The sequence below is a fragment of the Papilio machaon genome, chromosome 14, assembly GCF_912999745.1.
Source record: "Papilio machaon chromosome 14, ilPapMach1.1, whole genome shotgun sequence".
Taxonomy (NCBI): Eukaryota; Metazoa; Arthropoda; class Insecta; order Lepidoptera; family Papilionidae; genus Papilio; species Papilio machaon.
Genome location: NC_059999.1, coordinates 69,523 through 95,879, shown reverse-complemented (window position 1 = coordinate 95,879; position 26,357 = coordinate 69,523). Strand labels below are relative to the sequence as shown.

The 26,357-nt window shown below is 41.3% G+C and overlaps 5 protein-coding genes across 5 annotated transcripts; 2 read left to right on the top strand and 3 right to left on the bottom strand.

Annotated features, from left to right (window-relative positions):
* Positions 1–449: 449 nt before the first annotated feature.
* LOC106710124 (keratin-associated protein 21-1-like) lies at positions 450–1,147 on the bottom strand. Its single transcript, XM_014502108.2, has 2 exons — positions 1,051–1,147; positions 450–962 (listed from the first exon to the last, which is right to left on the bottom strand). Exons 1-2 carry the CDS (start codon positions 1,060–1,062, stop codon positions 531–533), a joined length of 444 nt encoding a protein of 147 aa, XP_014357594.2. The 5' UTR covers positions 1,063–1,147; the 3' UTR covers positions 450–530.
* Positions 1,148–10,245: 9,098 nt separating this feature from the next.
* LOC106710098 (DNA repair protein XRCC1) lies at positions 10,246–12,818 on the top strand. The gene is given in 9 exon segments (XM_045681048.1): positions 10,246–10,503; positions 10,753–10,863; positions 11,072–11,158; positions 11,353–11,538; positions 11,781–11,816; positions 11,905–11,943; positions 11,946–12,060; positions 12,207–12,468; positions 12,542–12,818. Coding segments are annotated over 9 exon segments (1,164 nt in total). The 5' UTR covers positions 10,246–10,452.
* Positions 12,819–14,687: 1,869 nt separating this feature from the next.
* LOC106710108 (eukaryotic translation initiation factor 3 subunit F) lies at positions 14,688–17,198 on the bottom strand. The gene is made up of 4 exons (XM_045680897.1): positions 17,036–17,198; positions 16,487–16,633; positions 15,204–15,427; positions 14,688–15,113 (listed from the first exon to the last, which is right to left on the bottom strand). Exons 1-4 carry the CDS (start codon positions 17,142–17,144, stop codon positions 14,760–14,762), a joined length of 834 nt encoding a protein of 277 aa, XP_045536853.1. The 5' UTR covers positions 17,145–17,198; the 3' UTR covers positions 14,688–14,759.
* Positions 17,199–17,767: 569 nt separating this feature from the next.
* LOC106710099 (bolA-like protein 3) lies at positions 17,768–19,538 on the bottom strand. The gene is made up of 3 exons (XM_045680961.1): positions 19,347–19,538; positions 18,183–18,332; positions 17,768–17,969 (listed from the first exon to the last, which is right to left on the bottom strand). The coding sequence occupies exons 1-3, from the start codon at positions 19,392–19,394 to the stop codon at positions 17,832–17,834; spliced, it is 336 nt and encodes a 111-aa protein (XP_045536917.1). The 5' UTR covers positions 19,395–19,538; the 3' UTR covers positions 17,768–17,831.
* A 697-nt stretch (positions 19,539–20,235) lies between these two features.
* On the top strand, positions 20,236–25,524 carry LOC106710104 (ribosome biogenesis protein BOP1 homolog). Its single transcript, XM_045680848.1, has 16 exons — positions 20,236–20,444; positions 20,518–20,634; positions 21,176–21,247; positions 21,600–21,942; positions 22,176–22,338; positions 22,437–22,578; positions 22,657–22,839; positions 22,927–23,076; positions 23,182–23,349; positions 23,447–23,621; positions 23,981–24,199; positions 24,280–24,383; positions 24,458–24,631; positions 24,702–24,847; positions 24,951–25,100; positions 25,371–25,524. Exons 1-16 carry the CDS (start codon positions 20,376–20,378, stop codon positions 25,522–25,524), a joined length of 2,529 nt encoding a protein of 842 aa, XP_045536804.1. The 5' UTR covers positions 20,236–20,375.
* Positions 25,525–26,357: the final 833 nt, after the last annotated feature.

Genomic DNA, 26,357 nt, shown 5'->3' with positions numbered 1-26,357 from the left:
TTGCTCGGAAAATAATTTGTTAAAATTATATTAATTACATTTAGTTTTTTTGCCGTTCATAATGACGTATTTTAACTTTAGCAGTGTAAAGAACATAGAGTCCAGTTAATGTGATATTATAAATAATTTAATGTGTTGGTTAATAAGTTAAGCGCTCACTTTACTTAAAGTTTTTGTGCTTACGAAATAAGTTAGTTCAACTTTAAAAAAAACCCGTGGCAACATATGTGGCATGTTTCATACAAGTTGTGTTGCAATTTGGATCATAATGATAAAATCAGTAGCGGGCGCGCCCTCTGTCTACCGAGCTCGGATACACATCATGTCATCTATGGAGCGTTATCTTCCCTGTGTTCCGTGCTTATCACCTCGGTATAAAATGCATTATGAAAGTTAAACTCAATTGAAATGGAAATGAGTAAAGAGACATTTTTATAACAATATATCTAATTTATTAACAAAATTCTTAAATAATATGCTTTGTTACTCCGAGTTGGAGGAGCTGATTTGAACCCTGAGGGCTTTGGTAATCACCACCAGCCGCTGCCGTAGCTGCTGCCGTAGCCGCTGCCGTATCCGCTGGAGTATCCGCTGCCGTAGCCGCTGGAGTATCCGCTGCCGTAGCCGCTGGAGTAGCTGCCACCGTAGCCGCTGCCGTAGCCGGATGAGTAGCTGGGCGACGCCACCAGCTTGTTGACGGATACCACTTGCGGCACGGACACCACCTTGTTAACGGTCACCACCCGCGGTACGCTCACCACCTTGGGCACGTTGACGACCTTGTTGACGGTGACGAGTTGCGCCGCGGGCGCGGAGTAGCCTCCCCCGAAGCCCCCGATTCCGCCCCCGAAGCCCCCGATTCCGCCTCCGAAGCCCCCGATGCCTCCATGGCCGGAAAGATAGCCGCGCTTTTCGCGCACGGCGCCCGCCGCCGCGCACGCCACCACGCACAGTACTACCAGCTGCGGACAAACAAATTCACACACCTTTATATTATGCCTTCATCACCTCGTAATCATTGGAGAAACGGCATGAATGAGAAGCACTCACGAAGGATTTCATGTCGGGGAGAGTCGGTGAGGTTATCGGCTATCTGCGAGCTGCAAGCGGAGAGTGGTGCCCCGGCCTGCGCGCCACCGTATATAATACGCGGATGAGCGATATTTCGCAACACAACCTCGCCTCACTTGCGAATTAAAATATAAAAATTTTGTCTTTGTGCAAGTTACGTCGTATTAAGATAATATGATGCGAGATTAACATTATTTATATTAACATAAATGTCGATGAACATGCGACATCATGGCCAATGTCAAACCTCTGTTGACTGAATTTTTTAAGTACATCAGCAAACGCAGTTGCCACAGCAAAGCTAAGCGAAGCTTATTAAATCTTTCGACGTATATTGGTTGATCCAGTCCAGGGGGCGCACACAAAGAGAATATTTTCCTTTCCTTTGCGTCCCCTCTTCCGCTGATTAAAGAGGCTACGCATCTGCAATTGCGAATTCTATGGACATCGATCGCTTCGCTATTTCGGCGAATTCAAGTGTCCGCTTGTCCGTTTGCTATCTAATGATAAAAAATCTCGGAGACTTGAAGTTCAAATCACAAATTTAATTCATATCAATATGAAATAATAACCTTTGATGTGGTAGATCACGCCCGTGACACACTTCGGTAAGCAAAATACATTGTACATAAGCGTTATTGGAACGTTTAACTCCATCTTTAAACAAACGTACGTCATACATTTTATGGGACATTTTAGCAATTAGTTCACTCACTCTCTGTTTTACAAAATGTTAAACTAGTCTTATATCTTATACAATCCGTCAGTTACGTGCTCTATATCATTTCATAATAATAACGCTAACAGCAAGGTCACAGAAATAAAGTGGAGACGAAACGACTGACGAGACTTACTTCATTAATCCAAAACCTGCTTATTTTTAAGTGTCGACATTTTATTTGCCTTTGTGCAATTAAGTTGGTACAATTTCACAAGCGTAAAACCAAACAATATGTAATCAAAAGTCTAAAGTTTATGATATTTGATACAGTGTAATCGCGCGTCATTGCAGATCGGCGCCTACTCCAGTTTCCCGACGTCCCCTCACTTTGACCAAATCATCGGTACATCTAATGGGAGACTTTCTGTGACGAGACGTTGCCATTACAAAACTTTTCGGGCAATGAATGTAGTTCAAAACGTGAAGTAATAATCTTATTAAAAACTAGCAGCGTGACTTTTATTGGTGCATAATAATTACAGTAAGGAATGTAAGCACAGAATTAACCAAGATGTCGGTTGAGTATTTTGCTAGCATTGGCTGCAATCGTGAGCGTAAACGAATTTCATGGTCGTTATATTACGTACTAGCATAGGGTAAGACAATGGCAAAGGATTCTGTTGGACTGTCTTAATAAGTAAATCAATAAATAAAGAAGAGATCCAGCGAGCAACCGCTCCGATAATGTCCTTGCTAGCTCGCCGATCATGCCCGCCGTGCAAGCTCGGTGGCAGGGCTCGGCGCCTCTTATAGTACAATTCTGTCTTCCAACCTAACGTTATTTAATTGAAACTGAAATTTCATCTGACGTCTAGAAAGCTGTCGGTGTAGAACATTTTGTTTTTATTTTGTCGCCGCCGACATATTTATTTCAAGGCGTTCAACTTTCTTTGCAACTTCTCTGGGTAGTCGAAAGAAGTAAAAAGTCGTTATAGTATTGTACTGTGTTGTGGTCTCATCTTAGAATTAGCTATCATACAAACAAAATCAATCTTACGTACACGGGAAAAACTTTACTATGTGCTTAATGGAGTACAACTTTCTCGCTCTTTTGTATATTGACTATTTGTTTTGTGATTGAAACTCTAAAATAACTATAACCAGAGCTGGGCGTTAACTCGTTAATCCGTTAATCGTAAATTAACGAAGTTAACATTTTGCTTAACGGATTAACTTTTAAGTTAACTTCAAAAAGTGTTAACGCTTTTGTTAACTTCCGTTAAACTCAACTTCCGTTAATAAAAGTCCGTTAATCGTTAAATTAGAAACTTGGAGACGTGCTGTCATTTTGTTTAAATTACGCGCCACGCCACGCTCGTAAGGTCAGCTATGTTGGGCGACTGTCGACGTCTCGAATGGTGAACGAAATAGTTGATAAATGATATATGTGAAGTTCGCGTGCAAGTGTGATGCATCAGAGCGTCCGGGAAAGACGTGACCAACAGGACAAAACCAAAAGAAGGTTCGAAATAGTATATTTCATTACGAGTATATAAAAGCACGAGTATGTAATAGCCAGAGCTGGGCATTAACTCGTTAATCCGTTATTCGTTAATTAACGAAGTTAACATTTTGCTTAACGGATTGACTTTTAAGTTAACTTCAAAAAGTGTTAACGCTTTTGTTATGTTCCGTTAAACTCCACTTCCGTTAATAAAAGTCCGTTAATCGTTAAATTAGAAACTTTAAGACGTGCTGTCATCGAATGGTGAACGAACGAGTTGATAATTGATATAATATGTGAAGTTCGCGTGCAAGTGTGATGCATCAGAGCGTCCGGGAAAGACGTGACCAACAGGACAAAATCAAAAGAAGGTTCAAAGTAGTATATTTCATTACAAGTATATAAAAGCCTGAGTATGTAATAGCCCACATTCCGAACGCTCTTCGTCCCTGCAATACGCCACTTTTTGAGCAACTGTTTTAAAACACTTTTTTACTCGTGCTTTTTCTTTAGCTTTTCTAAACTTGTCTTTCCCAACTGTCAAAATAATGTCTGTTAAAAAGAATAACCAACCACGAAGTTTTTACAAAAAAAAAATCATTGAAGTTTTTATGATTCATGCAAATATTTCTAAAAAAAGCTCCTAATTTGTTACAATATCAGATTTAATGATTTGATTCAATGAATTAGGTTAGTTTTCATTTTATTTAATCTCATTAAATTTCATTTTCATTTCATATCAATAAAAATAATCTACTGAAGACTTGGTTGTTTGGGCATAGTACCCTTTGCCTACCCAGAATGGGTAAAGAAAACAAAAAAATCTCTGTTTGTATTCTTTTACGGTTGGCGCCATTTTCCAAACATTTTAGTTAGTTGAGTTTATTGTGTTTTTATTATTCTATTAAATTGCTTCATTTTTTCGCAACTGTATCAAAAATAGTTGTTTAGTACACGTGCGAAACTGTCATTCCGCATTCGTAATGAAATATACTATAATGCATTCATACTTGTCTCTAATACTAATGTGTACATTCTATAAATGTATAGTCTAATTAATATTTTAAACAAATGTCGCCACATAAGTGTGAAATTAGTATGTGTAATTTTGGTATGGTTAACTGTTAACGATTAACTTTAACTTGCGTTAAATTTTCGAGAATTTAGCGCTTTAACGATTAACGAAGTTAATTTTTTAATTAACGAATTAACGATTAACGAAGTTAACTTTTCGATTAACTGTGCCCACCTGTGGTAATAGCCCACATTCCGAACGCTCTTCGTCCCAGCAATAACACGCAAAACACTTTTTTACTCGTGCTTTTTCTTTAGCTTTTCCAAACTCGTGCGTTCTCTTTCCCAACTGTCAAAATAATGTCTGTTAAAAAGAAAAACCAACCACGAAGTTTTTACAAAAAAAATCATTGAAGTTTTTATGATTCATGCAAATATTTCTAAAAAGAAGCTCCTAATTTGTTACAATATCAGATTTAATGATTTGATTCAATGAATTAGGTTAGGTTTTGATTTTCATTTCATATCAATAAAAATAATCTACTGAAGACTTGACTTGACTGTTGTTTGGGCATAGTTCCCTTTGCCTACCCCAAGTCTATGACACGGCAATAATAATACCGTGAGTGAGAGAGATACAGTTATACACAATTCCTGTGACGTGACAAAGACAGGGATAACTATCTTCCGTCCCTTTCTGCGTACCAGGGTTTGGGGTTTGTTTGGAACAAAGGTTGTCCCCTACAAACAACCTAGGTTGTCCCTAACAAAGTTTGACATTCGTGCTATTTTTCGAAAATTGTGAGTACTTAGTGGCTGTAATTGTGCAAAAATATTTTGATATTACAGTTTTAGTAAGGTAAAGTTTATAAAACATGGTATACTGCTGTATCGTCGGTTGTAAAAGCCGTAGTGAGCGAAAAGAGAAAAACATAACCTTTCACTCGTAAGTACTGAAACTACGCACGTATTCACATGTATTCATACAAAATAAGGAAGAAAATACAAACTAGTTGTTCTTTACAGTCTTTGTAATAACTAATATGTTAAAATACGGGTAAAATCAGCTAAAATAAAATAGTATTTTTCGAACATTATGCGCCCAAACGCAGATGTCATTTGTGTCAAATAATATACTGTAGATCTGGGAAACAAGCGGCCATATTAAACTTCTTTTCAAATTGGTTGGTTATTACCCGTAAAGATAATACCACCATCTTGTTGTAAAAATTACCCTGAATTTAGGGGAAATAAATTAAAGTATGTATAATGTATATAAATGAAACAATTCACATTTTTTATACTATTTTCAACAGATTTCAAAAGGAGTTTTTAATTCTGGTATATGCTGTGTTTTTAAATATTTGATACTTTCTTATCCCGTTGATTTTAAAGAGTATGCTTTTTAATTTGTCTCATGTAAATTTTGTTTCTTAGAAATTACAATCAAAATAGTTTAATATTAAGTAGTTTTACATGTAGTGTTCACTGTAATGATATACAGAGTAATTTAAAATTATATGACTATAATATTGGTATGTTTTTTGTAGCTTTTTATGAAGACTTAGGGCTTCGTGCAAATCGAAGAAAAATAGGACATCGTTTGAATGCTCGTCTAATGGACCTAAGACTGAAGAGATGCCGCGCTTTGTTGAAGCAGTACGCGGGAAAAGAATATCGGGAAATTCTTTTTTTGGAGTCACTCAAGACATCCTTGATTAAGGCAGCCGCCGATATTGACATGGACCTCGTTCGTGCTGCGATAGACGACTGGCCGAGCAGATTGAAGGCCTGTATTCAAAATCACGGATGTCATTTTGAGTAAACTTTAGTGTCATAAGAATCTATGTTTTGTTAAGTTCATTTTGGTATATAAATGGTCACATAATGAATAAACTTGTTTCAATTATTTTATATTAAACATGTAACAGAATTTATGACCTGACTAAGTATTACTAAAAAAATCTGTTTACGTAATCTTAGTCACATAAACAAAAATTACGCATTGTTTTTTATATTTATTACGTTTATTAATTACAATTTAATTGGGAATATATAAATTGGTCTATATTAAATTATATCGTAATTATTCATTTTCGGGACAAAACAAATAACTGGTAACCCCAATCCTTTTACATATATATAGGTATAGTCTATAGTACTCTCTATCTGTCCCTTACGGGTGAACGCGCATGCCATATCTATATAATTCTTCATCTGAGGCCTACCCACAAGTCTATGACACGGTAATAATAATACCGTGAGTGAGAGAGATACAGTTATACCCAATTCCTGTGACGTGACAAAGACAGGGATAACTATCTTCTGTCCCTTTCTGCGTACCAGGCTTTGGAGCAGCGTTCGGAACCGTACGATAATTATCGTACACATACGATAATTTTGTGCCTACATACGATGTACGATAGCATATTATTATCGTACGCAGATTGTACGATAATTTCTATCATGATGCAAAATTTGAGAATTTATATTATTTCACTCATGCGTTGATAGTCTAAACCGCAGTAGCATGATTTTATTTTGTCCAATAAAATCTTGAGAAAATACCGGGAAATACAAGTTCTTTATTCCTATTGGTCCTTACGATCCGCTCTACTAAGTTTCACCACTGCCAATACTGTAACTTTATCCAGCGCCTGCTGTACACGCTTTCTTATTGGTTAGTATAGCATCTACCAATGCGAACAAGAGAATATAAGTTCGATATTTCGATATTTCGATTATGTTCACACTTCATATGTATCGTATATTTTGTGTAGAAAAGTTGGCAGTTATTTCGTTATATTACTATGATTATATGTCCGTTTTCGCTCTGACAAACGGAATTATTCAAATTAAGTGAAGAAAGAAGTAATTTTTAATCTTTATGAATACCTTAATTATATTAAATTATTTTTTAAAGACTATATTAAAATATAAAAATTATATTTTCTGTTTTTATGAATATAAGTGTATATTGATTAGTGATGTAACGAATATTCGCATTCGCATTCGCATTCGCCAATATTCGCATATTTTTCGATATTCGCATTCGCATTCCTATTCGCAAAAAACGATGCGAATATTTAGCGAATGTATTTAACAAACAAAAAGGAAATTATTATATGGTTGCATATGAAATGATAACACAACTGATAAGATTTATATATTTTTATTTAACCATACTTGAATTAAAAAAAAAATATTATGGAACAGTCTTGGTAAGCAACTAAATTAGAAACACTTTCTCTTTTGTTCTTGTTAGTCTAATTAAAATATTAACAAAATCACAACTTAACTCCACCACAGAAAAAATAACGAATGTCCATGCCTTACATATATTTTGAAAAAAATCTAATTCTAAATTCAAGTATCTTTTGTGAAAACAGAACTTCAGAGATCCAATCAAATCTAAGTATAATATTAATTTATAACCTTTTTGGCTTTAATTATATATTTTTCCATCCCACTATATATTTTCTAAGAATTAAATATGATAATGAAATATAAACTTAAAAAATCAAATAATGAATACTTGACTATTTGTAAATAAGCTTTTTACAAAAACAAAAAATATTTATTTCTATTTAAAATTGGGTTAAATTTGGGAAATGCAATAACACCAAACTAACCTCAAATCAAAACAATACTTTTCGAATGAACTTTCTGTGACTAACTTCGTTCATTCAACCTGTATCGGCTCGGCTATGTTCAATTTAAACATGGCCGACACGAAATGTCAAACATTTTGCGCGCGCTTTATTTGAAATTTAACATTCGCATTCGCATTCGCATTCGCGAATATTGAAGATGAATATTCGCATTCGCATTCGCATTCGCGAATGTGAAAAATCCAACATTCGTTACATCACTAATATTGATATATAAAAAAAATTCTTTGATTTTTTATTTCACCACCCATTCATATCCATTTCTTCTTTATAAATACAAAATTTTGACGTGTTTCATACCCAACTTGCATGAGAACAGTGAAATTTTGTCTAAGTGAATTTTAAGTTTGGCGCGTTTATTGAACTTAAAGTGGAAAGGGAATCAGTTCAGGTCTGTACCACGTGTAAAACATTTGGGTTTCAGTGTTCTGTTGATTTGACAGCGGTGGTTTAAAAAAGATAAACTATAAAGTACTTGCATGCATATCAATATTACAATTTATATGATTAATTTATCTATAATAGACATTATCCTAAAAAATACGATAATTTCGATCCATGTACGATAATTTTACGCCCCTGGTACGATAGTCAGTCCACTTCAAGTTGCTAACGCTGCTTTGGAGTTTGTTTGGAACAAAGGTTGTCCCCCACAAACAACCTAGGTTGTCCCTAACAAAGTTTGACATTCGTGCTATTTTTCGAAAATTGTGAGTACTTAGTGGCTGTAATTGTGCAAAAAATTTTTTGATATTACAGTTTTAGTAAGGTAAAGTTTATAAAACATGGTATACTGCTGTATTGTCGGTTGTAAAAGCCGTAGTGAGCGAAAATAGAAAAACATAACCTTTCACTCGTAAGTACTGAAACTACGCACCTATTCACATGTATTCATACAAAATAAGGAAGAAAATACAAACTAGTTGTTCTTTACAGTCTTTGTAATAACTAATATGTTAAAATACGGGTAAAATCAGCTAAAATAAAATAGTATTTTTCGAACATTATGCGCCCAAACGCAGATGTCATTTGTGTCAAATAATATACTGTAGATCTGGGAAACAAGCGGCCATATTAAACTTCTTTTCAAATTGGTTGGTTATTACCCGTATAAATAATACCACCATCTTGTTGTAAAAATTACCCTGAATTTAGGGGAAATAAATTATAGTATGTATAATGTATATAAATTAAACAACTCACATTTTTTATACTATTTTCAACAGATTTCAAAAGGAGTTTTTAATTCTGGTATATGCTGTGTTTTTAAATATTTGATACTTTCTTATCCCGTTGATTTTAAAGAGAATGTTTTTTAATTTGTCCCATGTAAATTTTGTTTCTTAGAAATTACAATCAAAATAGTTTAATATTAAGTAGTTTTACATGTAGTGTTCACTGTAATGATATACAGAGTAATTTAAAATTATATGACTATAATATTGGTATGTTTTTTGTAGCTTTTTATGAAGACTTAGGGCTTCGTGCATATCGAAGAAAAATAGGACATCGTTTGAATGCTCGTCTAATGGACCTAAGACTGAAGAGATGCCGCGCTTTGTTGAAGCGGTACGCGGGAAAAAATATCGGAAAATTCTTTTTTTGGAGTCACTCAAGACATCCTTGATTAAGGCAGCCGCCGATATTGACATGGACCTCGTTCGTGCTGTGATAGACGACTGGCCGAGCAGATTGAAGGCCTGTATTCAAAATCACGGATGTCATTTTGAATAAACTTTAGTGTCATAAGAATCTATGTTTTGTTAAGTTCATTTTGGTATATAAATGGTCACATAATGAAAAACTAAACTTGTTTCAATTATTTTATATTAAACATGTGACAGAATTTATGACCTGACTAAGTATTACTAAAAAAATCAGTTTACCTAATCTTAGTCACATAAACAAAAATTACGCATTGTTTTTTATATTTATTACATTTATTAATTACAATTTAATTGGAAATATATAAATTGGTATATATTAAATTATATCGTAACTATTCATTCTCGGGACAAAACAAATAACTGGTAACCCCAATCCTCTCACTTATATATACCAGGCTAAAGGACACTGATATCCAATGCCTTAATAAATTAAAAAAAAAAAAAACACTTATATATAGGTATAGTCTATAGTACTCTCTATCTGTCCCTTACGGGTGAACGCGCATGCCATATCTATATAATTCTTAATCTGAGCCTACCCAGAATGGGTGAAAAAAACAAAAAAATCTCTGTATTATTTTACGGTTGGCGCCATTTTCCAAATTAGAACCAGAATTTAGCTGAGGGTAAAATTTTTGATTTAAAACTGGTAACACTGTTAACAAACGTCTTTTCATCGGCCAAAGGACTTTGAATCCAGGTCAGAAATAAATAATAAAAAAAACGTCTTTTCATTTGACAATTACGTTTTCGTTTTAAATAGGTTACAATAGTTTATTTACTTCCGTATTGCCGCGAAAACTTGCATAAAATGAATGACAAACTTATAAAATATTAAGGTGATAATATTAATAGAATACTGTTATGCCGCGTGTTAAGATTGACTACGTTGTTAGTGTAAGCAGCGAAGATCCAGTAAGTAATTTAACTCTGAATTACTTTCTAATAAGAAAGTATATATTTGTTTAATAAGTGATATTTGTTTACAACACCTAATGTATTTTATTGGTCCTGTCTTGGTCCTGGTCCTAGTCAGCCCTAGGTTTAGGGTATTTTGTAAACTTTATTTTGCCTCCCACAACTATTTTGTTTGTAGACAACTAGTTTGTTAGCTATATTGTCTGTACTTAGTCACAGAAACATCAAAATATTAACATGATGTAGGATCACCCGGCCAGCAATCTGCTCGCCAGCGAGGTGAGCAAGCGACGCTGGCTGTGCAGTGCTGGCGCGGGCGAGGGCGCCGTGCTGCTGCAGCTGCAGCGCGCTGTCACCGTCAGTACTCTGTTTCACTTAATTTATAACTCTCATCACAACTCATTTTCAAAGCAACATTCCTGGGTTCACTGTAATCCAATTTTTTTATTCTTCACTTCTTGTTCAAGTATACACATAAGAGAATATATATTAGATTTTAATATGTATCTGTAGGATCCAATTATTAAATAATGTTTATTAATGTAGTTATATAATATGTTTTCAGATATGTGGTGTCCATATCGGAGCACACCAGGCCGCATTCGTGGAGGTGCTGGTGGGCACTGCAGACCGGCCCGTCGACCAGTATGAGGTATGTCGGTATTATTACACAATTTCTGTTTTGTTCTCTGAATGTATCCGTTGATCATTCCTTCATCAAAAATGTAACCTCTCGTCCACTAAAAACAATGGTCTTTTACTGCACCATGCACCTTCATCTCAAAGCTAGCGATGGCAAATCGATGCAGCAGCAGATGGAGACCAAGTTTGATTGCGTGTTGGCAGGTGCTGGTGCCACGCTGCATGTTCTCGGGTCCGGCGGAGTGCCGGCGGGCGGGCGCGGGCGCGGCCGGTGCTGCAAGTGACCGCGTGCGCAGCTTCAACGTGGAGCAGCTGGCGGAGGGCGCGCGCCGGCGCCGCTGGGACCGCGTGCGGCTGCTCTGCTCGCAGCCGTACAACAAGCACTGCCAGGTCTCTCTACATCTCACTCTGTCAGACCTCACTTGACACTGCCAGTTCAGCCATACTTTTACCGACAAATTTTGGTCCTTCTTCCCTCATTAAGAATAGTACAAGTCGATAATGGATTTTGTCAAATTTATTCTAGAAAATTAATCTAGAAAGTGATGCATGTAAAATAATTTCTTTATGGTATTTTTACCAAATTAAATTTTTTATACTTCTTTTATATTGAAATTTTTGTCAATTTCTAGTTTGGACTCTCTTTCATTCATATTTATGAACCGGAAGTTGTAACGACTGAGTCTTCTGCGGCGGCCGAGCCTGTCGCCTCCGCCCCCGCCTCGGCCCCGGCCCCGGCCTCGGCCCCAGCCCCAGCCACAGCCCCCGCCCCGGCCCCAGCCCCCAGAGACTTGTTGCTCTCCCTCGGGAACTACTCCTCGGACGAGGACGAGTTCCGGCCTGGGGCATTGTTCGCTAAATATCGACAGAGTCTGAAGCAGAACGACGACAACGTCAGTAGTTGTAACTCAGGTATTGAGGATTACATTCAAACTTATAATATTAGCTGAATATCGATGGCTTCGTTTTGTTCGTGGCTCTCACCGCCCGCCTATTTAAATTGAAATACTTTATATATTAAATAAATAAACTAACATATACTATTTATTTCAATTAAGATGCCCAAATAAGAAAAGCGTCCGCGCAAGCATTGAAAAATATACCAGATGCGGACACGAGACTCAAGAAAACTGCAATAGAAAGCGGCGGCGAGCGAACACCGCGCCGAGCTGCGGCCGGCGACCAGCGCGAGGTGCTGCGCGGCGTCGTGTTCGCATTGAGCGGCTTCGTCAACCCCCAGCGTGCGGCGCTGCGGGACCTCGCCCTCGCCCTCGGCGCCCGCTACCGCCCCGACTGGACCCCCGACTGCACGCATCTCGTGTCAGTGCACGCGCATCGCAACTCTGTGTATATTGAACGTCCCGCTGTATTATACAACGAGACGTCTTTACAGGTGCGCCTTCCCCAACACGCCCAAGTTGAAGAAAGTGGTAGCGAGCGCGCCCCACGCCCACGTCGTCAGCGCCGACTGGCTGCACGCCTGCCAGCGGACCCGGCGGCGCGAGCCCGAGGCGCCCCACGCGCCCCGCGCACCCCACACGCCCCGCGCGCCGCGACATAAACACCCCGCGCCCTCGCCCGCACCGCCCCGCGCGCCCCGCACACACCGCGGTTCGTGCACTCAACTACAGCAGTCTTATTCACGATCAGACCGAACACAGGGAAAGTGATTTTTATAATTTACGCAGACGAAGACACCGACGACACCGACGACGAGATAGAGAAGGTGCGCGCGCGCAACAAGCGGCCGCGCCTCGCCCCCGCCCCCGACCCCGACCTCGCCCCCGACATCGCCCCAGACCCCGCCCCCGACATCGCCCCAGCCCCCGCCCCCGACATCGCCCCGACCACTCCGCCTTCAGACAACGACGTCTCCTTCATCTGCGACGAGAGGTTTAAAGGTGACTCAAATGTTCAGTAGTTTAATGGTTTTTACAATTAAATTTATTTTAGTTAATTTGTGATGCGAGCTCTCTACAAGTATATGTTGTGCGACCGACTTTGCTACCCACTAAAGTCAATAAGTCTGAGTGGTAAATGAAGGCTGAGCTCGGCCGCAGGCAGCGTGACGCTCTCCAGCGACTCGGACTCGGCCACGGAGGAGGAGGAGGCGGGAGAGGAGACGCCGGAGGTCGGGGAGGGCTCTGCTCGGGGCACCCTGCCGCCCTTCCTGGAGGGGCTGAGCTTCAGGGTGGAGGGCGGCGCGGGCGAGGGCGCAGGTGAGGGCGAGGGCGCGGGCGCGGGCTGCGACGTGCGCCTTCTGTCCCGCTACGTGCGCGCGTACGGCGGTCTGCTGCTGCAGGTCAGTCTCGCTCTCTCTCCGCTCTCTTCATATATATGTCAGTGTCGAATATTGTTCAACGAATCTTTGTCATTAAATATAAACGTTTTCTGTTTCAATCATCGTGTTTCAAATCATCAATGCCGTGTTTAACTCTCCGGCGGTCGCACGGCAGGACTGCGACCTGGAGCAGGGGGCGGCGGTGGACTACGTGCTGTGCGCGGGGGGTGCGGGGGGCGCTGGGGGTGCGGGGGGCGCAGGGGGTGCGGGGGGCGCGGGGGGCGGGCTGCGCGTGCGCGCCGACTGGCTGTGGCGGTGTCACGAGCTGCGCGCGCTGGCGCCCACATACCCATACGAGCTGACGAGCTGACCTCCGGCAAACTTCATACAAACATTATTCTTCTAAATATTAAATAACTAAAGAATAATAATAGTAATTATGATATTGTAGTTATTTCTGTTCATAAAAATCCTTAACCTCAATATTTATACGAGCTCGAGCACGATTTATGTACGTATGTACGGCGTCTTCTGTGGCTGTGATAAAATATGATATTGCATACGTAGATGTCCTATAATTCTGACACACCTAATAATACATTTATCGGGAGCTCAGACAAAATAAATCAACGGGGTTCGCATAATATGAAACCTTATTAAAAATTATGATTTTTTTATATCATAAATTGACACCTGAAAGAAAGCGGACATCTGAATTCTCCGAAATAGCAAAGCGACCGCTGCCCTTGGACATCTGCAAATGCAGGTGCGATGCAGGATATTTCTCCTTCCTATGCGTTCCATTACCGCTAATTTCCCCTTCCCATTATTTCCCTAGTAAGAAAAGGGTGGGAAGAGAACGTGGACTAAAATTAGGTCATAATTAATTATTTTACGTTTTTATTGTCAAATCAATCTTTGTATCTAAATTAGATGGAAAAAAATATCTAAAATTATCTATTACTATAAAATTTCAATAAAAATGAAAATTGACAAAATTTGTGAACCGCCAGTGTTAAAAACTGTATATCTGTATACCGCGGCTCGCACGATTCTACAAATTGGCGCGAGAGTATTGTAGCGGGAACAACAAACAACCGCACACACAGCAGAGGACGCGAGTGAACATATCGCTCCCTGACTTATTACTCTTACCAAATGGTATAATCCATGATTGTGTCGTAAGTAAACATTAAGCTGTAAGTATTGAGAGGCAGAACGCCGGCGACACGGCGCTACATAAAGTAACAGAAACAGGTCACGGTTTGAATGTTTTATTGGTGACTTATTGCAATAAAATGTATGTTGCCGGCGGACGGCAGGCGGCGGGTCACTGCGAGGTGAGCAGCGTCAGCTTCTCGTTGAGCTGCAGCTGCGTCTTGACGAGCTGCGCGAGCGTCACCACCATCAGCAGGTCCTTCACGCTGGAGGCGAACGCGTCCGCGAAGGAGTCGGCCGCCAAGCTGGGCAGAGAGTGCGCCAGCTCCAGCAGCGCGCGCCCCGCCGCCTTGTTGCCCGCCTCGCGCCCCGCCACCACCTCCTCCACGTACTGCAGCACCTGGTCCAGCGAGCCCGCCAGCCGCGCCGCAGCCTCCGCCACCTGCGCCAGGTCCGGCGCCGGCTGCACCTGCCGCGCTCGTCCGCTCGCACCTATCGTCTTCTGACACAGCTGCAGACCCACCACCTGCAACAGACCGCACGCCGGTACAACCTCGGACAAATGTGACACACGCCCGCAGTCCAACAATACGGATAGCTGATGGTTAATGCGCACCTCGGGCTCGTAGCAGATGAGAGAGACATCGATGGGTGTGAACATGCAGCCCTGCTTGCCGTGCGGCACGCCCAGCGGCACGCACACGTAGCCCCGCAGCCCCATGCGCTCGCCGGCCAGCGACGTGTCCAGTGTAACGTGCACCGGCTCGCGGCACTCGCGAGAGTAGTACTCGTGGATCACCGACGAGTGGTTGGTCACCTCGTTGCCCGTCGCCCACCACCCTGCCCGCAACAACACGAATCTTAAGTAAATGTAGTACAACTGACTCCGACTTTCTTAATCTCACCATTCATATTTTTGAAAAGAAAAACAACTTTAGAACATTTCAATTTACAACAAAAATGTACTAGCTAAAAAACAATTGCAAATAAAAGAATCTTCCTGCTTCCATATTAATGTAGAATTGCCCTTTGTTTTGTAGAAGTACTGGAACATTCAACATTCACTTGTACATTCACAAGCACACATATTTGCAAATTTAAATGTTATCAATGAACAATTTTGTACGCAGCACCAAACATGTTCTATGTATGTTATTATTTGTTTGTCAAGTATACAAATGTATTTTCAGCAACTGTAAATGTTTACTTGCTGTATTAGTCTTGCCATCGTCAGACCATACCTAATAATATCAAATTAATTATACTTTTGCACTCATGTCCGTCATAGTCACTAGTGCTAGTGTTAGTTTTCGCACTAGTTCGGTTCTTTGGTTCTACTAATTATTTATGGTAACAATAAAGTTACGCGATCTTTGTTTACTTCAAGCATTTTCCTTAATTATTTCCATTAAACCAAATTACTTACTTCAGATACCCAATAAATGTAGTTAACAGATTTTTTTTATTACTTAAGTTATTTTAATCCATACTTATATAAAGAAGAATGTTTTGATTGTTACAACAAACCAATTAAACAATCATTAGCATGTATTTAAAGCACCTTAATCTTAATTCCTGCTGAGTAAATACTTGAGATAAAAAAAGATTATTTTTTTGGACTTCTACCACAATTAGTTGGTAAATCTTTAACCAGTTAATCTTCTCTGGTTCACCAGTTTGCAGTAATAAGTATATCTTATTTCTTACTAATATTATAAATGTGATTGTTTAGATGGATGGTATCTCTGGAACGAGTCAACAGATCTTGATGGATAGGCTACTAATAAAGTTTTTATTTAATTCCGCGCGGACAGAGTCGCGAGCCACAGCTAGTTCACATTCATATATAACAAAAGTTTTTACATCATCCACCCCGAATCCCATATCAATGTAACTTACCAACAATGTTTTCAGAGGCATTAACCCGCCGGTTGAGCTCATACACATCCATGGCATAGTTTAGCTCAGCTTCCACCTGGTCTGCATGCTCCTTGTGTGGCACACAAAAACAATTTGTCACTTCCACAACACCCTTGTCCGATGTGCCTTAAAAGAAATAAGTTATGTTTACCACAAACATTAAGTCTTAGAGGTAGAGAACCACCATCCCTATAAATGTATATTTGACATTTTCAATTAAAAATTTGTACATATCTATTTCCCAACTAATCTTAAAAATGCACATTTTTGGATTGATGTATGGATGTATGTAAGAAGGTATCTCCAGAACGACTCTACGGATCTCGATTAAATTTCGCAAAGATGTCAATTATAGTCTAGTAGAACACGTAGGCTTATTATAATGTTATTTTTTATTCCGCGCGGATGGAGTCGCGGGCGACTGCTAGTTAGTAAATAGTTGTCGAAAGCCAAATCCTATAGGTTATTCCCATGACGTCTACTAAAACGTTAAATAAATCATGATGAGTATATAAAACATTTTTTTACCCAGCAACGTGCCAATAACTCGATGTGAATCCGCATTTCTTCGCTCATATGCATCAACGATTTGAAATAAAACTACGGGATGTATCTTGACAACTAAGTTTAGGGCCATTTTGGATTTCAAGAAAGAAGAAATAAAAAAAACTGCAAAGATATCAATCAAATTGACAGCAATTTCTAAATCTAGAATCAACATAGATCATATATATTATTATACTCTGTACCACTGATTTCTATACATATAGACCGGCAAGACTAAAATAGTCCCGCAAAGATCTTTTAGTTTTTTTACATTGACAGCGGGGCGCCTACAAGTTTTAAGGGTTACCAGTTGGCATAAATCTCCTAACTTTTTCAAAACTGGTTGTAACTTCAAGCAATTCATTTCCAAGTTATGACATGCAAGCATACTAGCAATTAAATAACATAAGCGTCATAACATCACGCTTGATTTTTAAGCAACAGGCTAGCAGCGACTCTCTCATTGGTTCAGATATCCTTGTTTCACTAATTCACTATAGAACGACAAGGCTATCCAAACCAGCTCACTAGCGCCCCACTATCAACGTCAAAAAATGTCTCAAAATCCTCTTAGTACCGTAGGTCACTTTTTTTCTTTTCTTTTATGTCACAAGCTGGCATAATGTAAACCAAGCATAGCTTATTTTCCTATTACTTAGTCAAAAAAGTGCCATACGCATTGCTGAAATAGCTTCAAAAAATAAAAGGAAACCACTATTTTAACAACATTTTATTTAAAACAATGACTAATATTAGGTAGCTATAGCTTTATTGTATTTTATTCAGAAGATGTAGGCGGCGTGGTGTGAATGCGTATCCCGTGCATTTCTGCTATTTCATCCTTTAGGGACTCTGTCACTAAGCGATGCTGCTTCACGCGAGACAGTCCCGCAAATTCTTTGGCTTCCACACTTACCTGTACAAAGTAACATGGGTTTATAAATTTACATTATAATAAAAAAAACAATAAGTAGCCTATGTGTCCTTCCAGACTATGCCACAGCCACATTCTACATCTAAGCCAATTTTCAGCGAGATCCATGAAAATGTTTTGGAGATACCTTCTAACAAACATCCAAACTTTTACAGTTATAATATTAGTAAGATTGCCCGCGTGTTAGATTATTACTTCAAACATGGCGCCGCAGCCGCCGGAGATGTCCTCGACGCTGAGGTAGGTGATGCCGGGCAGAGCGCGCCGCAGCGCCGCCGCCAGCTGCTGCTCCTTGCCCACGGCGGCCCCGTCGCCCACTCCGCCCACTCCTCCCACAGCTCTTATCTACTTTCACAATATCATTATGATTTTTAATTATATAGTTAATATGATCTCAGTCTTTTATACATACTATATGCCTTTAAATGTTAATTATTGGAGTTCAATCTTACAAGTCAGTTAAAATTAAAATCAGTATATGTTATTGGAAATTATTATCTATATATTTTTTTTCTATATTTAATTTACAAATATCTTTTCTATGTATTGTGATGTTGGCAAATGACTCACAAGTCTCCCTGTGAGTGAAAAATATGTATACCACAAAGTATAGATCTGAGATGACTGAAGATTAGTTAATCTGACTTCATGTAGTCAAAATGTTGATATTAGGATGGTTGTTCCGGGTTTAACAAGTGATAAAAATGGTTTGTTTTGGCAAACTCACATGAAAGAAAAGAGCAAAGTTAACTTATAAGTTAAAGTTTTGAGTTAAAACTGCTGAAACATCTATACAAAAACAATATGTATTTGAACACATGCTTTGGGTTGCCAAACGGGGTAGCCATTGGGCTATGCCCATAAATTATTGCATATGTTGTGCCACAGAATATTTGGAGAAAACTGAGTGTGGACACATTTATTGAATAGCAACAGACAGTTTATTCACTGATATACTACTCTACTACTGATTACTCAATATGAGGAGCCTTCAAAACTATCAGCCAAAATATAATAGGCACACTGTGCAAATTAAATATATGCCTAAAAGAGAATTATAATAGAGTTTCAAGTAAATAGAATGGTTATCAGCTTCATCTTTAAATACTGTAGTCAAACAAATTGTTTTAAATAATATTGAGATACAAATCTATTACAATCTGAAATTATATTTGAATGTTATTCACTATATGTAATTCTATATTCACTATAATGTAATATGCCTATAGTTAGACAGCATAAAAACTACAATATAGACCTTGTGCATCTTTACTAAAACATTAGTTCTACAGCTATTTATTTTGTATTGTATGTGTTAATATAAAATCATATGACATATTTAATGAAATTATTTCTTACTTTAGTACTAATAAGAGGTCGCAACGTTTTTAAGAAAGTCCGCAACATTTTGTGTTCTGTTTTTAAACATTAATTGGACAGAAAATCGGCAACATATTAAACAACAAACAAATTTTAAACTGAAGTCTTTACAAGTGATTCCTAAAATCTTATCACTTAATTTTAATTTTTTATTTATGCAACTATCATAACTCTAACCTTAACTTGCTATTGCCATGGTAGCCTGACAGCTGATCAGCTGTCTCAGCTTTCAACTGTCAAAAAATTATTAATTATTGATCTTTGAATACTCAATGAAATAATTCAATACTCAACTGTTATTTTATGGATTTGTAATATTTGATTATAAGTCTCTAACACGTTGAGGAAAGCAAGCAAAGAGTCTCCTTCACCTATAATTTCCTAAGAGAAAGCTGTAGTCTAAAATTAAATAAAAGTAATAAACCTACACAGTTATTTGTTTGTATCGGTGAGGATGGCGCTGTTATAGCGATTAGTTATCCTATTATGAAAGTATTAATATTATAAGTACTTCGTGATATCTCGCCTTATTTTATGCGTCTATGCGAAAAACCTACGCAAGTAATTTCTTAAAAAGGGCAACAACAACGTTATTAATGAAATCGTTACCATGTCATTGACCTACTTGATAATTTGATGAATTAATATGCTGAAAAATATTTTTAGACGAGAAGTCCAAAATACTGAATTTTTTTTTTTTGAGTCATCAAAACAAGCTTGACGGTTTGGTTCGTTGGATGTTTGACGCAGATGTAAAGTTTTGCAAAATCACTGGAAATTGTACCACATAGATAACAGGTTGTTTGTATTGATGGCAGGCCTTACCTACTCTTTGGTCAAAATATTCATTCATTCATTCACTGTCAGTCAAAGTTGAATCTTTCAAAACACGTGTTCATTAAAATTTTGAATAAAATGCGGTTTTGTGAGTTTTAGGTTTAAGAGAACCGCATTAAACTATCAAACAATTTTTGTAATATGTTATGGTGATACTCATTTGTATAAACAATGCCACCTTATAAAACGGGATTACTTAAAAGAAAAATATCAGAAAATACCAATAAAACAGAGGATAATGTAAGATTATTTTGTTTATCGTCGGTATTATGGTTTAAAAATAATTATATTAATATATAGTTTTATATTGCAGAGCAGTAACAGTAGCTGTGATGATCACAATTTAATTACCGGTGATTTAGACAAAGAGGAGGATTCCTCGGACTCTGACAACGAGGACGGTGTTGTCCCCTCGGACACCGAACTAGATGTACATATTAAACTAAGTTATAGTTTTAAGTTATTATAACCAAAATAATGTAATACTTTACTACTCACTAATCCTTACTAATATTATAAATGCGAATGTAACTCTGCCTGTCTGTCTCGCTTTTACGCCAAAACTATCAAACTGGTTTTAACGAATACACAGATAGTCTAGAGCCAGAGAAAGGACATTGGCTACCTTTTAATGCAGAAAAAGATTTGTAAGGGGTGGAAATTTGTACTTGAAGTATCCTCATTTTTACAGTTAGAAGCTTGAAACTTATTTATTAAATCAAATTAGGCTGTTAATTTCATGTAATAAATATGAAATTTAAAATTTGTAAAAGTTTGTATGGGAATATGTGAGGTTAATCTGAATGTTTTGTAAGTTTAATATGTTTTGTTGTAATCTTAATAATATTATGTTTTTTTTTTTATTTTTTTTTTGTGCAGTCAGCGTTACCGGCGACAGTATATATACATAAAACTAAATGTGTCAATGTGTTTCTCTAAAAGTAATACCACTCAAATAATATCATTTTTAGGGAGTAGTGTTTGATAGTGGAGACTCTCTTCTGAGTGATGATGCTGCTAATGAGTCTTTAGAAGAGTCATCGGTGAGTTTAATTTTAATCAAAAGCATTGTCTATTTTTATTGGCAATCTTTTCCTGTTAATTCTATTCTTTTGATTTTATTCTGGAATATATGTTGTTGCTGGTGCTATATCTGTTTCATGTGTACTATGGGAAGACCACAGATGACCTGCCTCAAAAAATAACAAATTAGCCAATTTTTTTGTAATGTTTAAAGTAACTTAGCATAGCTGCTAAAGATCTTACAACAAATCCAAATTCTTTGACTAACATTCAAGTATTTAGTTCGTATATTGTAATACTAATTACATGTTTCATACTTGTTATATATCTGAATAGCTAATTTACTGTTAAAAGATTTTGATTGATTTTCAGGATGTTAGTGATTCAGAGGAAGATGAAGCATCAGATGGCAGCAATGAGGAGAGTGATAGTGATAAAAGTGAGAGCAACACTGAAGGCACAAATGCAAACACAGCAAAAAGTAAATTAAAGCCTGACAATGAAGACAGCGGCGCGGAATCAGGCAGCGGTAGCGCGCTCCGCCCACCTCGCTCACCTCGCTCATCCCGACATAATACCAACAAGAAGCCATTTAAGAAGAAAGAATTTAAACAAACAAAAACTGTAGCAGACAAAAATGCAAATAGTAGTGTAGATGCTTTGGAACAAAAGATTAAAGAAGTTCAGGTTAACATACAACCTGTGCAGGAGAAAGGTATTTTTGCTGACATTTTATTATGCCCTCATAGTGTTATCAGCTTATATATAAATACCACTCGGCTCAGTAAAACTGAACCATTCGTTTTACGGCCGTACCTAACTATTGACTCTTTAAGATCAATCTGACTGTTATTTTAAATAGTTTGTATAGTAGATAGATAGCGTTAGGTATTGACTAGTAGAGAGACACAAGTGAGGTGTGGGGCCATTGCACGTGTTTTGTCTCAGACGAGTACGAGTCGGGCGACACCTCGGACGAGGAGGGGCGCGTCAACACGGCGGGCGAGGTGCCGCGCTGGTGGTACGCAGAGTACGACCACGTCGGATACGACGCCGACGGCCGCCGCATCGCGCGCCCGCCGCACGCCGACCGCATCGACGACTTCCTCAGGTGCGCCCTCGCCGCATACCGCACGCCGCACGCGGCATGCCGCACGCCGCACACCGCACAGCCGACACTCACTACAAGTTGCAATCGTTCCGTTACAGGAAGTGTGAGGACCCGGACTTCTGGCGCACCGTGCGCGACCCCTCCACGGGGCAGGAGATCATACTGTCCAAGAAAGACCTCGAATTGATCAGCAGAATACGGGAGGGGCGAGTGCCCAATGCGGAGCACGATGAATATCAGGTCACTTTATCATTTATACTTTTGTCTATGATCGAAAGATACAAATAAAAGCGAATGTATGCGATCTGTTGAACGCAGCCGTGGGTGGAGTGGTTCAGCGGCGAGGTGCTGCAGACTCCGCTGCGCGCCTTCCCCGAGCACAAGCGCTCCTTCCTGCCCTCGCGCGACGAGCAGCGCCACGTGGCGCGCCTAGTGCACGCCCTCCGCATGGGCTGGGCCAAGACCCGCCGCCAGCTGGCCGACGAGCGCCGCCGCAACAAGGTCACCTCTCTCTCACACAAACAGTACTCTACATACATTTGTACGCAAGATATCGCCCGAAAAAGTACCCGCAACGTAACATTACAGGAGCTGAAGTTCTACGACCTGTGGGGCTCCGGGGCGCAGGAGGAGCAGCCGCGCGCCCTGCAGCGTCACATCCCCGCACCGCGCCGCCCTCCACCCTCGCACGCAGAGAGCTACAACCCCCCGCCGGAGTACCTGCTCGACGACAAGGAGGTACCCGCACCGCACATGTATTCTACTGCCGCCATGACCCCGCGCGTTGCATTGCATTTACATATCGTTCTTTGACGTGGCATCATGCGTTTGACACCGCACCAGATGAAGGAGTGGAACTCACTGGAGGAGACGCCGTGGCGGCGCAAGTACACGTTCCTGCCGACGCAGCACTCCTGCCTGCGCGCCGTGCCCGCCTACCCCCGCTTCCTGCGCGAACGTTTCCTGCGCTGCCTCGACCTCTACCTCGCGCCGCGCGCCATCAAGATGCGGGTGAGCCCCGCCCCCGCCCCGGCCCCGGCCCCGGCCCCCGCCCCCGCCCCGGCCCCGGCCCCCGCCCCGCCTAACGCATGTCGCCGTCCGTTTGCAGCTGACGATCAGGCCGGAGGAGCTGGTGCCGCAGCTGCCGGCGCCGCGCGACCTGCAGCCCTTCCCCACGGACGAGGTGCTGCAGTTCCGCGGCCACACCGGCCTCGTGCGCTCCGCCGACTTCGACCCCGCCGGACAGTACGTCGTGTCCGGCGGAGACGACGCCACCGTCAGGAGTACGGCAACTCTCGCTCTCACTCTCACTCTCACTCCCTCAATACACGACAACATGCTCCTCTGCAATATGTACAAACCAGCTTTCGAAATGTTGTTCGAGACTATGATATATATATGTGCCAAATGCCAATAACATATGTTGAACCTATGGCAGAGTTAACGAGTAATATATAAAAACAAAACAAACATATCCCTCGGGTACATATTTTCAGGATCGTAAGTACTATGTGTTTCTTCTAGACTATGTTCTACAATTATCTCAAATTTCAGCGAGATCGATATGTAGAACGACCAGCGTTCCGTCCCATCCCTTGATATTTATAATATTAGTAAGAAGTGAGACATTGTCGGTGCGCAGTATGGGAGGCGGGCACCGGGCGCTGCCTGCGCACCATCGAGCTGGGCGAGCCGGTGCGGCTGGTGGAGTGGACGCCGGTGGGCGGGCTGACGCTGGTGGGCGCGGCGGCGGGCCGGCGTCTCCTGCTGCTCAACCCGGGCGGGCACGTGGGCGCACACCGCGCCGCTCACCGCACCGACCTGCTGCTCGCCGAGCCCCCGCCCGCGCACGACGTCCGCAGTGAGTGCTCGCCTATCTGTCTCCTCGCATGGGTCTCGTGACGTGTGGCGTGTGGCGTGTGACGTGTGACGTGTGCGCAGTGGACGAGCGCACGGCGGGCTGCGTGCAGTGGGAGACGGTGGACGCGGCGCAGTGGGCGCGCGGCGTGCGCGTGGCCATAGCGCACTTCAAGCCCGTGCAGCACGTGAGTAGCGCCGACCGCACTCGTGCGAGGTGAGGGAGGTGAGGGAGCAGAGTTGACGCGTGTCTTGTGCGCAGTTCTCGTGGCACGCGCGAGGCGACTACGTGGTGGTGACGCTGGAGGAGGGAGCGTCGCGCGGGGTGGTGGTGCACCAGCTGTCGCGGCGCCGCAGCCAGCTGCCCTTCCGCCGCAACGCCGGCCGCCTGCAGTGCGCCGCCTTCCACCCTCACCGGCCGCTGCTCTTCGTGGTGGTGAGTGCCCGCGCCGCGCGACGTGTGCCGGTGACGTGTGACGTGACGGTGACGTGCGAGTTGTGCGCAGACGCAGCGCGCGGTGCGGGTGTACGACCTGGTGAAGCAGGAGCTGGTGCGCAAGCTGTTGGCGGGCGCGCAGTGGCTGAGCGCGCTGGCGCTGCACCCCGCCGGCGACAACCTGCTGCTCGCCTCATACGACCGCAAGTGCATCTGGTCAGTCGCTCTTTAATGTTCTATTTAAACATGGATACATTCGGGCTCGTAGACCTTTATTGACAATATTGATCCACTTTATCCTACAATATAACGTGTGCAGGTTCGACCTGGAGCTGTCGTCGCGGCCGTACCAGACTTTGCGACTGCACGCCGGCGCCGTGCGCTCCGTCGCCTTCCACCGGCGCTACCCGCTGTTCGCCTCCGCCGGAGACGACCGCCACGTCGTCGTCTGCCACGGCTGCGTCTACAAGTGAGTGTCTCTCTCGTACCTGTGTCTGTGTGTCTGTGTGTCCGCTCGCTGCGGCGCTACCCGCTGTTCGCCTCCGCCGGAGACGACCGCCACGTCGTCGTCTGCCACGGCTGCGTCTACAAGTGAGTGTCTCTCTCGTACCTGTGTCTGTGTGTCTGTGAGTGTCTCTCGTACCTGTGTCTGTGTGTCTGTGAGTGTCTCTCTCGTACCTGTGTCTGTGTGTCTGTGTGTCCGCTCGCTGCGGCGCTACAGCGCTGTTTGTGTGCGCAGCGACCTGCTGCAGAACCCCCTGCTGGTGCCGCTGAAGCAGCTGCGCGCGCCGCCGCCGCGCGACCAGCTCAGCGTGCTGCAGGTGCGCTGGCACCCCGCACAGCCCTGGCTGCTGGCCGCCTGCGCCGACGGCACGCTGCGCCTCTACGCCTAGCCTTTGTTAATAAACAAACTCTGAATATGACTGTACTTTCTTTTATCCTCCTTTACCTTTTATGAAGTGTCGTGTTCTCAAATATATCGGTGACAGAACCGCACTAGAATTACGTGTTGGTTATGTTACCAACATAATATATAACATAATTTATTTTATCGATTATAATTAATATTTATTTTATTCTATTATGTCAAATGACTATTTATTGGCTGCCAGTTTGAAGGGATGTTCGCTTGACACTTGCCTTCAAACTGACAGGAAGTAGTGAAATATATTCAGAGACACTTATTTGACTTGTGTCGTGGTGTATCGAAAAACTTGGCTTGGTCGGGCATTCGCTTGCCAGAGTCCGACCAGAACGGTTGTGTTGGCAAATAAAAGTACTCCTCGAAGTGAAGTGTTTATTTTTACTGATATCCTCACATAAAGTTACCGAACGATTAACGTACTAAGTGCCATTTGAACAGGCAAATAATTGTTCGTGTCGTTGCGAGGCATTGTGAGAAGGTCGCAACAGTTATGCCAAGTAATAGCAACATATTTTCTTTATTAAAACGACTAGCTTTCGCCGGCGACTTCGTCCGCAAAATAAAAAAATATATAAGTAACCCTATGTGTTCATCTGTGCCAAATTCGGAAATACCTTCTAACAAACATCCATATATCCATCTAATCTTTCGCATTTATAATATTATCTAGGATGTACAAAGGAACTGTTCGCAAACGGCTGATTTTGTGGCGAGGTTCAGGTACAAACTTCAAACACAATAAAACCTTGGTGAAAGAACAGTTAAAGCTTGACACAGGTGTATTTTGGGTTCCGTTCCTCG